This window comes from Tursiops truncatus, chromosome 14, assembly GCF_011762595.2.
Source record: "Tursiops truncatus isolate mTurTru1 chromosome 14, mTurTru1.mat.Y, whole genome shotgun sequence".
Taxonomy (NCBI): Eukaryota; Metazoa; Chordata; class Mammalia; order Artiodactyla; family Delphinidae; genus Tursiops; species Tursiops truncatus.
In genome coordinates, this window is record NC_047047.1 from 66604583 (window position 1) to 66621934 (window position 17352).

The 17352-nt window shown below is 52.8% G+C and overlaps 1 protein-coding gene across 6 annotated transcripts in view; it reads right to left on the minus strand.

The window, feature by feature from the left end:
• Positions 1 to 17352, minus strand: part of PLB1 (phospholipase B1) — a 201765-nt gene that overhangs the window by 30382 nt on the left and 154031 nt on the right. For all 6 annotated transcript variants that reach the window (XR_004521853.2, XM_033838805.2, XM_073791479.1 and 3 more), the window contains 16 exons: positions 16745 to 16849; positions 16539 to 16634; positions 16243 to 16314; positions 15115 to 15153; positions 14488 to 14548; positions 13588 to 13646; positions 12563 to 12636; positions 8389 to 8432; positions 7565 to 7673; positions 6152 to 6203; positions 5350 to 5430; positions 4726 to 4791; positions 3497 to 3597; positions 2423 to 2504; positions 1647 to 1751; positions 272 to 367 (listed from right to left, as the gene is read on the minus strand). Coding sequence is in view for 5 of the 6 variants with exons in the window: in XM_033838805.2 (XP_033694696.1) it covers positions 272 to 367; positions 1647 to 1751; positions 2423 to 2504; positions 3497 to 3597; positions 4726 to 4791; positions 5350 to 5430; positions 6152 to 6203; positions 7565 to 7673; positions 8389 to 8432; positions 12563 to 12636; positions 13588 to 13646; positions 14488 to 14548; positions 15115 to 15153; positions 16243 to 16314; positions 16539 to 16634; positions 16745 to 16849 (1242 nt within the window). In the remaining variant the exon portion in view is untranslated. The remainder of the gene's footprint in view (positions 1 to 271; positions 368 to 1646; positions 1752 to 2422; positions 2505 to 3496; positions 3598 to 4725; positions 4792 to 5349; positions 5431 to 6151; positions 6204 to 7564; positions 7674 to 8388; positions 8433 to 12562; positions 12637 to 13587; positions 13647 to 14487; positions 14549 to 15114; positions 15154 to 16242; positions 16315 to 16538; positions 16635 to 16744; positions 16850 to 17352) is intronic.

Here is a 17352-nt window from a genome sequence, read left to right on the forward strand (position 1 = left end):
CACATAGAAAATACTGAATAAACGTGAGGGTTCTGCCTTGCATTCATGTAAAGAGTCCCACACCGCAGTTCAAAGCCCAGAAGAGGGGAGGCAGTTGATCCCGGAATCAGAAGGACTCCGTATTTTCAGTTCTATACAGACTTCCACAGATGCGCTGGCCACTGCTCCTCTGTATCTTGCTTGCAAAGGGAGGCCAGGAACAAGCTCCATTCTAGGGGGCTTTGCTCTAGACTAGAATCCCAGAGAACCAGGGACATCCCACTTATTTTACCATATTGACCCAAAGGGCTCTGGAGAGCTGGGAGTGGAATTTCTGATTTGGATGGAGGCAGTCTGGGGCGAAGAAGGACACATCCGGGCGCCCATCCTGAAGGAGAGAAACAGACGTCCTTAAGATCCCGTCGGCGCAGAGGGTGGATAGTGGGCCGCAGCTGGTGGGCCTGACCCCTGGGGTTGATCTCTCAATGCCCTCCTCCCCCGAGGGTGCTCCCCGCCTGTGGCTTCCTAAGGCCCTGCTCACCTCGAGAGGGAGATCAGAGCAGTCCCACAGATCAATAGCCTTGAGTGACCCCAAACTCCTAATCTGCTTTCTGGTCCCACAATTCCCCTTATTTAATTAAAAAAGTGGGGCTTCCCTGGTGGCGCAGTGGTTGGGAGTCCGCCTGCCGATGCAGGGGACGCAGGTTCGTGCCCCGGTCCAGGAGGATCCCACGTGCCGCAGAGCGGCTGGGCCCGTGAGCCATGGCCGCTGAGCCTGCGCGTCCGGAGCCTGTGCTCCACAACGGGAGAGGCCACAACAGTGAGAGGCCCGCGTACCGCAAAATAAAAAAAAAAAAAAAAAAAAAAAAAAAAAGTGCTATACGTACGTTTAGGCACATGTACGTAACCCATGCCATGGTTGAGGGAATGAGATACTAGTCCCTGAGGAAGTCTTGGTCAGCCAGCTGGGAAAAGCTACTTCCCAGCCCTTGGCCAGCTGGTCCCAGTGACCTTGGTGGGGAGAAGAGGCCAAGCCTTGGGGCAGGCCTGGGCAAAGCCTAGGTGCTCAAAGCTTCCTCCGGCTTCCCTCCAGGTAGGCCAGGCCCTTGGGATGGAGGCCCAGGTAGAGAGAACTGAGTCCCCACCCTGGTCCATTCCCAGAGCTCTTCTGCTCAGAGTGGAAGTGTCAGGTGGAGAGCAGAGCCAGGGGCGGAAACGGTACCCTCCGTTATAACTGGAGTGTTGGCTGTGGGGCAGAAAGTAAATAGTCTGGAATTGGACGTGTTCAAATCTCACCTCTGTGCCTTATTTTCTGTATGATTTTAGGGAAGATACTTCAAGTCTCTGAGCCTCTGTTATGTGGGGATGATAAAACTCACCTCAAAAGGCAGTTGTGAAGATTTGATGCGTGGTGCGCACAGTGCCTGGCACATAGTAGGTGCTCAATAAAATGGAGGCTGTGATGAGTAGTAATGAGAACATCTCACGTGGGACTCCCTCTGGGAATGCAGCTCTGATGTTCGGGGAAGCTGTACCCACCAGACCAGCAGCTGGAGAGCTGCCCGGGTCTGCCCCATTTATTTTCACTCTCACGGAAGCACTTGGCATTTCTGCCTTGAATTTTCTCCTCCCTTTGACAGCCCTGTCAGGGAGGGCAGGGAGCCTACCGCCAGGATGGGGAGCTGGATGTTGTAGAAGAAGGGCTGCAGCACCACGGAGAAGTCCTCCCGCGTGTCGTAGCGACCTGACTCCACCAGCTCACGCATGCTGCTCTGGGGACACACACATGGGTGCCTTCTGCACAGGCCCTGGGGCTCCAGGTGCCCATTAGGGCAGGGGTGTGGGGGGGTGGGTAGTGTCCTTGTCCCCGTCTCCCTCAACAGGTGGGCTGACTCAGTTCTTCCCTTGAGAACACAGACACACCTGATGGTAAATCTCTTTCCAGAGTATTGGATACGGGTTGTGCCACCTTTTGGTTTTGGTTTTAAGTGGACCGCAAGTTCTGAAGGGCCGGGCAGGAAGTCCCACAAGGAACAGAAAAACCTAGGGAGAGTCTCCAGAGGGCCCCCAGGCTCGGGACCTGCAACTCCCCATTCGTGCGTGGCCTGCCTGTTGGGGAGGTGGGAGGTTGGGGGGACAGCTGGGCCTCCAGGGTGCAGTGGAGGGAAAGGTAGTCCGATGGGGCACCTAGGGCTGCCGCCCTCTTCAGGCCAAGTGTCAGGGCTGAGCCACCAACGACAGCTCAGCCATGAGGACTCTGCCACCTGGGTTCCTTTGGGATGACTCCAACTGGGCTGCCTGAGACACCTCAGCCAGGAAGTGGCCTGGAGGGCGATGTTACCCCTCAAAGCCTGAACAGCTCTTCCCTTCCCCGTGTACCTCCCCCGGGGGGCTCTGGACTGGCGTGTTCATCGAGGGGGAGGAGAGACTTTCTTGGTCTTACCTGGTAGGCTCGGGTGACGGCCTCCAACCTGGCCAGCTCTTGGGAGCTCTCCCGCGGGGTCAGAACGCAGTTACACAAAATGCTGCACAGAGAGGGGGAGGCAGGGGGACCCAGAGCAGAAGCTTAGGTCAGAGACTGACTCTGCTGCGTGGGGCGGGGTGAGGTGCTCACCGGAGCCCTGGCTTAGGAGGCTCTGCGGCGTGTGCTCAGGGCAGGTTTCAGGCCTGACAGGGGGATGGACAAAGCCCCAAGGGTGTATGGGTGGGCAGCCTCTCACGTTAACAGAGTACAAGTGTTGGACCACAGGCCCTGGGCCTGCAGCAAATTACGCTGAACACGTGAATTTGGACAATGAAAAGCCAACGTTCAGTGTTTAGAAATAAAGTACAAGTGCCTGCTCTGGCGCTGGAGCTGGCATTTCGGGGCCTCTGATGCTCACGCCTCAGACACCTCCTGAGTTCACACTAGTGCCCCACTGTGTCCCCTTTTGTTTTGTTATGGATTATTTCACATCCATAAAATACACTTAATGTTAAAAAAGATATCTCTAGAGCACTCAGAATAGTACCTGGTGCACAGCAAAATTTTAAAAAGTATTTGTTAAATGAGTATATGGATATATAATGTAGGAAGAATAATAAAACACACGCCTTGCACCTCTCACGCAGCTTAAGAAACAAAACACTCCCAACTGGAAGCTCCCTGTGTGCTTCTCCAATTCGCTTCTTCCCCACAAAGGTAAGAGAATCTTGAGGACCATTCCCTTGCTTTCCATTACGCTTCCACCACCTGTGGACACGTCCCTATATGTTTCTCCTTCTCACAGGCTGGGCTGCACCGTCTCTGAGAACTAGTGTTTGTCCCAGCCCTAACCTCTTCCCCGTGGCTTCCCCGTATCACAGAGGTTCTCGCTGTTACCCTGAGGCTGGTAAGCGGGGGCCCTGGCTCCAACTTCCCAGAAGGAGGTGGTCCTGGCACAGACCCTGTTACAGACTTGCACACATGGACGGACCAAGTCACAGAGACCCCGAGGAGTCCCCACCGCATGAGCCAGACCAGCAAGCACCCGCCTACCTGGCCTGCTGCACCGGGCACTTGTCGGGGTTCCCCAGGAACACGCGCCGCATGACGCGGGGGCTCATGAAGTCCACGAGGTTGACCAGCGCCCGGGGTACCTACGGGAGAGGCTTCAGATGAGAGAGGGGCTGAGGCGCTTCTTTCACAAGCTGCCTTAGGGCCCCAAGAAGTGGGATCTGGCTCCGGAGTCCCCGAGTTGGGTTCTGGGAGGTGTCGACACAAGGTGACCACCTAGGGCCCTGCAGGCTGTGCCTCCCACGTTGGCAGCAGCGTGAATGGGCCTCCTGGAGTGGGACAACATGGCAGACCCGAGTCTAAATGCTGAGGGCTCAGCTCGTTCAGCCATCAGTTAGTGAACCCAAATCCGTTAGCTTTCTTTTTTAAAATTTGTTATTATTTTTTTAAATCTTTTTTTAAAATTTGTTTATTTATTTTTGGCTGCGTTGGGTCTTCGTTGCTGCGTGTGGGCTTTCTCTAGTTGCGGCGAGTGGAGGCTACTCTTCGTTGCAGTGCACAGGCTTCTCATCGTGGTAGCTTCTCTTGTTGCGGAGCATGGGCTCTACTTGCGCGGGCTTCAGTAGCTGCGGCACGTGGGCTCAGTAGTCGTGGCGCATGGGCTTAGCTGCTCCGTGGCACGTGGGATCTTCCCAGACCAGGGCTTGAACCTGTGTTTCCCACACTGGCAGGTGGATTCTTAACCACTGCACCACCAGGGAAGCCCCAAATCCGTTAGCTTTCAATTTGGTGAGGTAGGTGCCCTGTTTGCCAGGACATTAGCCCTTGACTCTCTCCTTCCAGCCCGACCTGGGCTAACTCTGCTGGGCAGGCCCAGAGTCTTGGCAACCCATAGAAGCATCTGGTAGTCAGAGCGCCCCCTCCTGGGCAGCTGGAAAGGCTTGTCCATGCCAGGGGGTGGGGAGACCAGAGAGGGGCCTACTGTAGACACTGCCTGCCACTCAGAGAGCGGTGCCCAGTCTGGGAGCCGCCCAGCTGCCTCCACCAGGGAATGTCCCAGGTAGAGGTGGGGGGACTGCCTTCCCTTCTTCAAGCCTGAGACCCTCGGGGCTGATTCCAAATAGAATGAGGCTTCCTTGGGGGGAAGCCCCAAACTCTGGAAAGGGCAGGAGCCCACGTCCTTGTCTGTCTCCTTCAGGGGAGGGGGCATTTCACCCTCTTGCCCCCAACACGCTTGAGCTGTGTCCAGCTTGTGGGAGCCCGCCACTCACCTCTCTGTGCAGGATGTCCAGGGCATTTCGGAGATGGTCAAAAAAGTTGGCTGCAGAATACAGATTCTGGGAAGAGACAGGATGGAGAGGAGGAGCTGGTTAGGGGGAGAGGGCAGTCTCCCCACCCGGCTCCAGCCCCAAGGCCTCGTTCTCCCTCGGCATCCAACTGTGACCAGCTCGTCATGTCAGAATCTGAGATGAACGGTTGGCTACTCGCTGTTGCCAAAGATGGGCCAGACGAAGACTGGAACCTTCAGCCAGAGCTGTAGCTCAGGAGCAGAAGGTGTCTAGTACCCCTTTCACGGGCTTGGGCTTTACTGCTTCTTCTCTTTCGGAATTCTCAGGAGTTGTAGGAAACGGGAATAGAAGCACTGTATATCTGTCACTTGCTGCCTCATGCCAGCTAGGACATGGGGGGGAGCCAGAAATGCGAGGGTTCGGGGGGCAAGAAGTGTGTGCGTGCACCTGTGTGAATTGCGTGTGCATGTGCGTGTGTGTGTGCACACACACACAGGTGTAGATGGACAATCCTAGGGCTGATTCTAGGGACTGTTCTCAGATAGGATCTCCAAGGCTTACAGGTCAAATCAAGGGCGATGAGTAGGCCTGGCCCGCCCCCATTACCGAATCCGTGCAGTAGTCACATAAGTCACTGCCTCCAATCAACACCGTGATGACCTTCCAGTCCTCGTGGAAATTTACTCTCTACACAGAGGGAGGAAAATGCCTGATGATTTCCAACAAATAGAAACACCACAGCTAGGAAATCCATTCAACCCTCTAAAACTTCCTTGCCCTCTTGAAATAACAGCATCAGAATCTCAGAGCTGACAGAACTTCAGAGGTTTGTTTATAGACCACAGATTCTTAGCATCAGGAGGGATTTTCAAGGTCATTGTGATCAGCAACAAACCTCCCCCCAGCTGACGTAATCTCCTGAGGGCCTTCGACAGGGGCTGCCCTACTGCTGCTTGAATGCCTCTAGTGACAGGAGGCTCACTGGTTTCATGGCAGACAATTCCATTTGGGGACTTTAGTGGGTCAGAAAGTTAGTGTTTAAAAATAACCATAGGGCTTCGTTGGTGACACAGTGGTTAAGAATCTGCCTGCCAGTGCAGGGGACACGGGTTCGAGCCCTGGTCCAGGAAGATCCCACATGCTGCGGAGCAACGAAGCCCTCACGCCACAACTACTGAGCCTGCTCTCTAGAGCCCGCGAGCCACAACTACTGAAGCCCACGTGCCTGGAGCCTGTGCTCTGCAACAAGAGAAGCCACCACCATGAGAATCCCATGCACCGCGGAGAAGAGTAGCCCCCGCCACTCACCACAACTAGAGAGAGCGGGTGCACAGCAACGAAGACCCGAGGCAGCCAAAAAGAAAAAAGAAGAAAAAGCAATGTAAAAGTAACCAAAAATCTGACTCACATGGTCATCTTTCATCTTCTGTATCAGAGTCTGGACTTGGCTTGAAAGTTCCCTGAGGAGGAGAGGAAATCAGTCCTGTTGAGGAACAGCGCCCAGACCTTTCATCCTAAAGGGCTTGAACTGGAGGTTTCTGTGGCATTAACCCCTCCCCCCCACCACGAGCTGGCAGAGACCCTGAGGCTCAGGACAAGAAGCTACTTGCCTCTCCTGGAGAGTTCTTACAACAAATAACCGTTTGCAAAGCCTGTCGTGTGTTTGTCCTAAAGCAACAGTCAAGGGTACTGACAATTATATTTGTTACGCATGGTCTCCTTTCTAGGACTCCACATGCAAAGGGTCTTTAAGGTTCCATGCTAGGAAACCGTTCATCTCCTTTGAAGGACTGGTGTAGATTCTGAAATTAGATCTAGGAAAGTTTTGGCATGCTTCCTCTTTTTACCCTGGCTGCCAGGAAGCTGAGTGTTTGATGCTTAGACACAAGAATCGTAAGAAGGCTCATACTGACACAGTTGCTTCTTCCCCTCCTCCCCCCACCAGAAGCTGTGATTTTTCTCTCTCATGTATATGTTGTGTCATTTTTGGCAAACTTAGCTACATGTTTCTTTTAGAAAGAGGTGGGGGAATAAATATACACCGTACAAACACTCGGGTTTAGAATTCATGGAAAGACCAGACCTCAGGCATCCCCAGCTCCTCACTAGTTTAGGTCCCTGTTATAGTGTGAGATGGGGCCACAGAACGTTCATCTCCTGGCGCCTGGTGGTGGGTCCATCTGTCCCCAGCCGTTTCTACTACTAAGAAGGGTCTTCCCAGGCTGGGCCAGGAGCAAGGAGACCCAGGCGGCTGAGGCTTCTAGGAGCAGGGTGAGGGGCCTCCTTGGACGAGCAGCCCGGGAGGCTGAGCAGTTGGCTCCAGCTGCCTCTGGCTTCTCAGCTGCATTTCCTGCAGCTCCAGAGCAGGAGCAGGGACAGGACAAGACTTACTGCCCCTCTAAGTAGCCTCTGAGGCTGGAGATCCTGGCTTGCCCATCCATTTGCTTGGTACTCCCTGATCTTTTGGGGGCGTTGCCCCTTGTGAGGTGCTGTAGAGAGTACCACTATGCCATGGTTAAGTTTTAAAAATTGGCTAAGGTGGGTCGTTAGTTGAATGATTAGAACATGCTGCACAGGAACGCAAGGCCAGGAGTTCAGGCTCTAGGAGCATGGCCTCTGTCCAAGACCCAGCCCTCCAGCCTCCCTGCGGCCTTGGTCACGGGGCAGCCACAGAAGAGGGTGGCCAAGAACTTCTCAAATCATTGCTGCAAATGGATAAATGTCCCCTCGGCACTCAGAGGTCAGAATTACAACCTTAAAGGGGACTACATGCCTCCCCCTCCCTACCTGACAGGCCCCCTCCCCTCCCCAAATGCCATACTTAGCCTTTGTTCCAGGAACAGCCTGATTGAGGAAGGCATTTGTGTCACTGGCGTTGCCTGTGCCCACCGCATAGCCTGTGAGATTTCCGTTGAACTTCCGAAGGATATCTGGAAGGGGAAGGGTGCACAGGACACAGAGGGCTTAGGATGGAAGGCAGAGTGTGCTCCTGAGAGGAGTTGGGGCCTCAAACGACTTGGTGACAGGCTGGGCCAAGACAACAAGAGCCTCTCAGTTTTTCTTTTCTTTCTATCTTTTCTTTTTTTTTTTTTTTTTTGCGGTACGCAGGCCTCTCACTGTTGTGGCCTCTCCTGTTGCGGAGCACAGGCTCCGGACGCACAGGCTCAGTGGCCATGGCTCACGGGCCCAGCCGCTCCGCGGCATGTGGGATCTTCCCGGACCGGGGCACGAACCCCCGTCCCCTGCATCGACAGGTGGACTCTCAACCACTGCGCCACCAGGGAAGCCCTCTTTCTTTCTTTTTTTATAGTTTACAGTGCAGCAAATACTCACTGTCCCATTTGACTATCTCCACACTCTCTGGGCCAGTTGAGGGGATCTGAGGCTCAGAATGTTTAGTAACTTGGCCCAGGTCACCCGGCCAGCACACAGAAGGGTCAGGGCTCATACCCAGGTCTCCGGAATCCAAACACAGAGTTTATTCCATCCCCTTCAGCCACCTGTCCACAGGCCTCTCGTCTCATTTCAATGACAGTCCACAAGGAAGATGTTATTCCCTCCTTTCTTAGCTGAGAGGCACTTTTCAGGAAGCCTGGGGGTCAGATGGACCCAGAGGACAACCTCAAGCCACTGGTGGTTACTTACTCGGTAAGGTGGTCACATTCTCCAGGTAGCCGTCCCCTCCTGAACTGTACAGAGTGAACAAAGCCAATGAGAGAGACTGAATCAATACACAGGCTTTACAAAAAAGCGCCCCCAGCTTTTAACAATGCCCATGCCATCAGTACCTGCCAGGTGTGCCAGAGACATCTCTCTGTGTTTGAGGGATTCTGAGAATATTTGAATTCCCCGAGGAGTTGGTTCCCCCAAATTCAGGATTTGAAGCTGAAAGGTGGCTGCTTCTTTTCTCCAGCAAATCAGGAGGGAGCGCACTTAGCTGAGTATATACTACGAGCTCAGCCGCGAACCAGATGCTCTACATCAGTTATCTCAAATCCACAGACAAGCTTGTGATGAGGATGAACTATCTCTAGTTTACAGAGTAGGAAGCTGAGGCACACAGGGGTTAAGCAACTTCCTAAAGGAAACTAAAAACCATAAAGGTAACTAAAAACCAGCTTGAGCTGGAAACCTTTAGAAAATGGATAAGCTCTTCTTTGCCCAGTGGTCAGGTAAATCCCGCTGGAAGGTTCGGGGGTTGGCCTCTCACTGCCCTCCAATGCCCGATCTCATTTCATCTCATCTCATCTAGTTTTATGGCCCTCAATCTAACTTCAAGAGACACAAAGTCATTGCCTTTCATGCATTTAAATTGAATACATGGGGGAGGCAAGAAGAAAAGTATTTCTATTTGAAAAAAGTCCAATGTTCAGATGTATTGTATCTACTGTTATTTTTCTTCTGTGTCTCCTTCTTTCTTCCCTCCTCAGTCCCAGCATATTATCCCAGGCCAAGAGATTTTGAGAACACAGTGTTAGCCTTCAGCCCACCAGTAGAACCTTCCAAAGGACAGGCCACGAATCAAAGTCTTGGCTATTCTTCGTTCAAGGGAAGGCTTGGAATGAAGTTGACTATTTCACGCTATGGTGGTCAGGGGCTTAAGTCAAAGGTTCAAGAACCTCAGTGGTGGAGAGAAAAAGAAGCCAGGTAAGCCCTACCTTTCTATCTCACTCAGGAATCTCTCTCCTACCTCCATCCAATGTCTGAACTTAACTTGGCCTTTGGTTGGGCATTTTTTTTTACACTTCTGATCCTTTCCCAACTCTGTATAAAGCTACTACTTTAGCTGCTTCCTGATCCTTCCTTCTCTGGACTAAAAGCACTTAATCAGAACACTTTTCACTTGGCAGGAAATTACAAAGCCATATACCTCCTCCAGTCGCTGTGTTCTAACTCTGCCTCCTTTTCTCCTTCGGTCAACATATAAACACAGAGATATACGTAAACACACGCACATCAAGTACGTTCTATTGTAATTTCTTGCCTAAAACTATCTTTGTTCTAAAACAAGTGAGGTAGCTGATCAAGACCAACAGGCTACAGAAATCTCTCTGAGCCCGTTTCCAGGAGAAAAGAGAGCATTATACAAATAAATATGGAGGAACAAAAATATGAAAGCCCTCGCTCTGATCGGAACTGTGTGAAACATGAAAGAAAACAGACCCATATGAAACAGCTAGTTTACACGAGACCCTTCAGATTAATGTAATTTGTATGACACCATGAGCTCAAAGGCTGGGCTTTGTTCCCTAGTCACCCATAGTGTGCAGAGAGATGCAGAGAAGATGCTTGATAACATCTATTGGAGGAGTTTCAATAACATGAGACTGACCCCCTAATTAATAAGACAAAGAAATGCATTTTTGGATAAATATTAATTTTGTCCTTTGAATGAGTCCAACCAAGCAAACATTTCGATTGGAAAGGCAATTCTCTGAAGACCTCTGGGCCTACCACACCGTTAAGCTACCCAGAGTTGGGGCCTTTGACTGCTGTGTGATCCTTACAGGTCAAGGGGCCTTGGAAATATTCACAGCCAAACCTCTTCTTGCAGGCCCTGCTCACAGCTGCCCACCCACCAAAAATTCTTCTCCCCCGTCTGACTCTGTGAGGTCCACTCTCTCCACTTTCTTTCCTTGGAGGAAGAGGCTCGATTTGCATTCTTAATTTACCTATAATCCATTAATTGCCTCATATTTCCCATCCGGAAGTTTTAATGGCTTCAGAAAATTGCTTTTTCTCAGATCAGTCTACTGCATGGACATTCCCCAGGGGATGCTAATGGGCATTTACAGAGAAAGAGTTATGAACAAAGAAAGAGTTCTGGGATTAAGGGAAACACTGGATTCAACAGACACAATTTAAACAGATCTCTTCAACGTAGGGCGGCTTCTCAGAGCCTTCAGTATGCTAACATGTATGTGAATTCCCCCGAGGAAGGATATGGTAGGAAATATTTTCCCCAAAATAAAAGACTGGGGCTAGTGTTCTATGGAACACACTTTGAGAAACCCTAGTCTACCCACTTTATCAAGTGTCAAACTGTCTCTCAGACTCTGACCAGGAAGAGCTCCTATCTTTAACGCACATGGGTCTTGGGGCAGGTCTTTGAAACATTTAGAATAAAGGTTTTAAAGGGACAGCAGCCACCGAGCACACAAGGCCTCGGAATTGGAACCAGAAGATTGAAAAATCAGGCCTTACTGGACCTCACTCATAGGAAGAAACAAAGAGCAATGGCTGAATTTTTCCACAGCTGCAGAGAGAGACCTTTAGCAGAAGATTGTCTCTATCGGAATCCCAGGAATCCGAGCAGTTGAACTGTTTGCGGAGCTGGGCAGATCACCTCACTCCCCTGACTACACCAGTGTCATCGCTGGCTGGCTTGTCTGCTGTATTTTCTGTTTTCCCACACTAGGATGTGAGGCCACGGCCTTCTTTAGCTCAGACTAAGTAAAGCGGCCACAACCTCATGCTTTTTCAACTGTAATAAGCTCTGCTTTCCTGCTCTCCCTCTGGCTTTTCTCTCTGCTGCAGCCTCAGTAAAGCCTGGGGCCCAGTGGTCAGGAGGCAACCTCCACTCTGTCCCTCGGCAGCCCGGTAGAGACCCCCCACCTGGCGGAGGGTGTGTGGGACCTCGGGAGCTGCGAGGCCTTTGGCTCAGCTCTAGGCAGGGTGATGTCCTCACGCTACCCACGCCCTGGATCCTCTCTGTGGGTGGCTCCTGGCTGAGTGAGGATGCCTTTCTCTCACCCGGGAAAAACTTTCTCTCTGGCACTGTCCTCGTCGTTCCCACTCCGTTCCCTCTCGCTTTCTTAGAAGAAACCTTTCATTTGAACCTCTCGGAAGGAAAGGGAGGGGGCCGGCCTGAGCTGTCCTGCCTCTCATCAGCGCTCTGCCCTCTTGTGGTAGGCTGTGTTCTAGTGGTTTTGAATCCTGAGCTAATCGCCGATGACTGTGAAGGGTTCGTAAACAAGAACTTTATCAGGAAAGAAAGAAACTTTAGAATATCCACATCCAACCACTTTCCTGACACGTCTTAAGCTTTCTTACCTCCTGCCTGGAATGCCCTTTCTCACCTACCAAATTGCTAATCTCCCAAGGCGTAACTGGCTACCACCTTCTCTGGGAAGCCCTCCTATCCCAACTGGCAGGGCTGGGTGTTCCCTCTTCTATAGTCCTGTGGCACTCAGGCATCTTTTATTTTTAAATAACACTTGCCAACTGGGCATAAGCATCTGCCTGTGCTTCCCATATATTCCTCTCACCCACCCGCCTCCATCATACGGGCACATGGGAGGGGCTCAGCAACACCTATTGGTTGTGATTTTTGTCTCGGTTGTTTCTGCCTGAAGCGGGTGCTGCGTTTCGGAGTTTTCTGTACAGACGTGTGCACGTACATAAAGGCAGAGGTGTGGCTACAGAACATGAATAAACAACATGAATCGATACATACAGACAGTAAACAAGAGACATGGGAGAATCTACGTGTGCACATATACACGCAAACGGGCAGGTGAAGACTCAGAGATTCGGTGCTTTTCTGGTGCATTTCATGTTGGATCTGTTGACCCAGAAGTCTGATAAGTACCCTGATGTGCTCCTTCTGCACAATTAAAAGGAAAGGGTTATTAGCAGTAAGATACCCTCTCTACTCACCAAATTGTTACATTTGGCAGAAATATATAGGTTTTCCTTCTGAAAGCCCCCTCCAGACCTGGTCCTTGCTCTTTGGTATTTATGCATTTATAGGAGACAAACCCCCGGCCAATCTCTGCGGGTGAGCATGGGGTGGGAGGGGGTCATGGGTTAACATTACCTATATGACAGCCCCCGGTACTGAGTAGTGACATCAGATAGGTCATTCGGTTTGGAGCCAATCCCATTGCCAGCCTTTGAAAACATATCAAAATCCACAGGAAAATCAGCAAGTCAAGAGAAAAGGGAGGCTGTGTACATGCAGGGCTTCCCAAGGTGTTCTCCGCGCACGCAACGTAGCATGAGCAGAACGCTGCCCTGGGAGCCAGAACGCCCGGGCTTGCTGCTTCCCCGGCTGCGTGGCTTCCTCGAATCTCAGCTGCCTCCTTACGGAGCTGAGGCCATGCCCTGCTCATCTCACAGGATTGTTTTGATGAGCAAATTGGATCATAGCTGCAAAAACAGTTTTGAAGCCTCTGAAGTGCTTTATAATGTGAGACACTTACAATATCATTAGCGGCATTCTGCTCCTAAGTCCTTCACACGCAGGAAGGAAGAGCCCATAGACTGCGTGGGCCCCAGCGGACAGATTTCTCATACACTGCACGTTTCTCCTCTTTCCCTCTGGGACGTTCTGTAGGACAATCTCACGGCCTTGGCCGTGCTGCCAGAAAGTGCTGTTTGGGGATGGTACAATGGCCCCATTTCTTGGAACTTAAGAGCAGAGCTTTTGCCACAGCTGTGGAGCCTTTCCTGCTTTGGGGCAGAGGCAAAGAGGAAATGGATGTGAAGGTTGGAGCTGCTCGTAAAGTATAATCCCAAGGGAAAAGAGCAGCCACATTAGGTTTAGGAGAGTTTTTGAGTCAAAATGACATACTTTTGCAATGGTTCAAAAGGTGACATTAGGTGTTCCAAACCTCTACTGCCTGAGACAATTCAGTTCGCTCCTGAAAAAGAGTCCCCCTCGCACACCTGATGGAGAAAGTGGCTGCCAAATCAAACCACTGTCCTGCACTCAGACTGACAGAGTCAGGAAGGAGGGGTGGGATAATGCAGAGGCCAGGAGCGCAGGCCCTGGGGTCAGGAGGACGGGGACCCGGAGCCGACACAGCCATCCCCAGCCACGTGGGGCCCACGCGTCCTTACGGTCAGAGAATCCCCCAGAGCGGCCACAACTTGGATGTCTGCAGGTCTCAGGGTGTGCACTGGAAAGACAAACAGACACACTTGAGTCTGTGCGAAGGAAGCTGCAGTCAGAGTCCAGGGCTTCTTGCTTTAAGCAAGACCAGAAACACGACCCGCGTGTGTGTTCGGCTGTGCAGGACTGAGCGTCCATGGCGCCATAGAGGCAGAGCTTAGATGAAAACAGTTTCCCCATCAGAGGCACAATAAACGATCCTGGGCCTATGGGAAGGGAGAGGTGCTGAGAGAGAGGGGGAGGAGGAAAGGGGATGCTAGGGCACAGTGGGATCCCACCACTTTGGTGCCAGCAGTCACGTGGGACACCAGCTGTGACCTGAGTGCGTGACCAAATAGCCGCTGGCCCATCCGAGATGCGGTGCAGAGCCCGACGCACGGCCCATTTAGAGCTGGGTTCCGGATTTCCCCCAAGAATCTGAGGAATAGTCATGTTGGGTCTTTCCCTGCCCCCAAGTCTCTTCCGAAGACTCCAGAGAACTTTCCAGCCCTATGGCAGGCAGCAGCAGTGATTGCAGAGCCTGGGGCCGCAGGGCAACCCGCAGAGCTGGCTCCCTCTGGGGCCTTCCTGGGCACCACACACCCCGCCTCCGGGCCCGGGCAAGGTCACACCCCAGGCCGGGCCGCTGAGGGCGGCGCTCCTGTGGCTACTCCGCGTGTGCTCCCGATGGCGGGCTGAATCGGAAGGACCCTGGCCGCCTTGGGTCCTGCTGGGTCAGACTTCACTACAGAAGACAGGGACAAAGCAGGGACTCGTCCCAGGCGACCAGCCAGACAGGAAGCAAGCCCTGGCCATAAGTGAGTTCTTGTGAAGGGGCCCTGGGTCCTGCTGTGCCACAGGGGGCTCACCTGAGGTGGGCGGCGAGGCAGAAGGGGCTCTGTCACTGCACAGCAGCTGGCTCCCGTGACCCTAGGGGTGTAGAAAGAATCCCAGAATCTCAGGGTTGCCAGGGGCCAGAGAGGCTGGCTTGGCATCAGACTCACCAGAGAGCTTTAACAAACACAGATCCCTGGGCCCTACCCTGGGGAGGGCCTAGCAGGACATCTGAAAAAGGCTCCCTGGGTGATTCTGAGAATCTGGCTGGGCTCCATCTGCTAACCTAGTTCAGACCCCCGCACACGGCCCCCACCATCCAGTGTAAACATCAGGGCATCAGCAAAACGAGCCAGCCCACCGCATGCCAGCCCTGCTTCTGCAGCAGCCTTGTGAGAGGGATGCTTCTCTTGACTTACGTCTGGAGAGGCTGAGAGTTGACCGGCTGGCCCCCTATCTGTGCTGTTATCAATGGCTCCTCCTCTGCCCTCCCCACTGTCTGAAGGTGTAGGTGGATGGACTTCACAGAAGAGTGTGAATCCCCCCGACGGCCCATCGGGAACACCTGCCCACATTCCCACCCTGCCTTGCAGGGCTGGTCCCAGCTCGGGGGCCGCCCACTGCATTGGCGGCTGAGCCGAAAGGAAGCAACGAGCGGGTACCTGCACAGCGTTCTTGTAGGTGCTCAGAAATGGCCGAACCTGTGAGGGGAAGCGGGAGGGTGAGCCACCGCAGCAAGCTGACTTGCCTCTTGCTCTGCTCCGGTGCGCAGAAACACTTTCCACGTTCCCAAGCCCCCTGCCACCAGGCTGACCCCTGGGCTCCCTCCCAGGACGTACCCGGCCGTCTCTGCAAACCTCTTGAACAACCGGAATAAACCCTGCACGGCTCCCAGGAAGGAGCACCTCTGCTCTTTGCCTCCCACTCAACTGGCTGAGGTGGCTGGGTCACCTCTCTTTCCCCACGCTGCCCCTTCCCAGCAGAGCCTCCCTTTCTGCTAATACAAGAGCATGTCCCCTACTCGCAGGACCCCTTCCCACCCCATGCCACTCCCGCCCTGCAGCAGCCTGGGCGCCTCCCGCCCAGATAAGAAAAGCCAGGCGCTTTGAGGTCCTGCCCCCTGCAAGCCCCAGATCAGTGGGTTCCCGTGCCGGGCCTGGGACCCCTCTGGGAATCTAGGGGAACTGACAGAGGTGAGGGAGCAGCTGCAAAGGTCCAAGAATCTCTCTGATCATTTGTGAATGAACTCGGAGATCTGCTTTGCCTTTCTGCTGAATGTCTGCTTTCTTAGCTCCGGCTTCCAATGGACCTCCCACCCCCAAACCCCACCTCCATCCTAGAAGATATTCTTCTAGGTCTCAGCCCCTCACTCTTTCCATCCTACCATGGGGACAGTGGCTCTGTGGAGATGGGGTATCCTCTGTCCCTTCCCGCCCTTGAGGTCCTCCCCACCCCTGGCCTTCAAAATGAGATCTGGCTGGTCCTGCCATGTCCCTCTGCCCAGCTGGAGACAGCCGTGTGCAGACTTATGCCAGGGCTTGCTGGGACATGGAGAGACAGAGGCGAGCTCTAGGGTCTCCCGGCCACTGGCTATCACCCTTCACGGCCCAATCAGATGGGGCATTGTGGATGGCTAACTGGAGTCTGGAATGGGTGGGTAGGTGAACAGAGCTGGGGGTGGGGGTGAGAAGCTGGGATGGAAGGAACTGAGAAACGTTAATGAGAGACTTCGAAAGGCTGGGAAAGAGGCTTTAGGTAGACCCCTGGCAAGGCTGCGCTCTTCACTGTACCTGGTCGGGACATGTGATATTGATCTTGTCTTCAAACCTATGCCTTCTTGTCTTCTGGCCGACAGGTTCCAGCTAAACCAAGAAGCAGGAGGATGCAGAGTGAGAAAGGGGTGGCAAGAATGGAAAAGCCAGGATGCAGGGTGAGGCCGGAGAAGGGAGGGCGGGACGGAGGACATGGGCTTTATCGTCATCGCTGTGCAGGGAATCACACAGCCTGAGTGATGGGCCTCTGAAAGCTTCCTGGAATCTTTTTCCTATCAGAAGGAGAATAATTTTTCCTACCTCGGTCCTCTTACCATGTTGTTCCACAGGGCCTGGGCTGCGCGGGCATGAGCCTTGCTACTGAAGTGGAAACAGTCAGGAGCGAAGAAAGAGCTGTCAGGCAACCCCTCCTGGTCACAGGACAGAATAGAGGGGCTGTGTTATAGGGACGTCGCATAACACAAATGGTGCTCAGACAGCTGGGCACACCTGTGGCTCGCACTTATACATGAGGCCCTACCGGGGTCTTTGGCATCGCCACGTTTTCAAAGAACGGCTGCACGACCACTGTAAAATCTTCCCTTGTGTCGTATCGCCCACTCTCGACCAGCTGGTGAGTCCCCTCCTGCAGGAGGAAGGGGGACAGGGGTCAGGAGACTCTCTCTGCATCTGCCCGGTCTTTGGGAACTCTTTCTCCACTGCAGAATTAAACAGTCTGACTTTTGAGTGAAATCAACCTGCAGCAAAATCCCAACTGATCAGGCAGGAGCCAGCTACTTTTCAGATCAGGCTTTATCTCAACCCCTGCCCCTAACCTCTGCTGCCTTTGCATCTATTTGACCTAGGCTGGGAAAAAAGAAAAATCCAAGTCCATCAGTTTGATCCTCTTTTAAAGCTTCTGATTAAAGACTAGGGTGGAAGTGGGGTGAGTACAAATTTGATTAAATGACTTTTTTGGAGAACACTTACATTTATCTCTGTCCTACATGTGTTCAGAAAATCAAAAGTGAATCAACAATGACGTTTAATGCCTATTTATATCACTCATGCATGAAGTGAGTGTGAGCACGTGTGCTCCTGTGTGTGCACACTTGAGATTCTCAGATCCGTCTAGGAGGTAACAGAGCT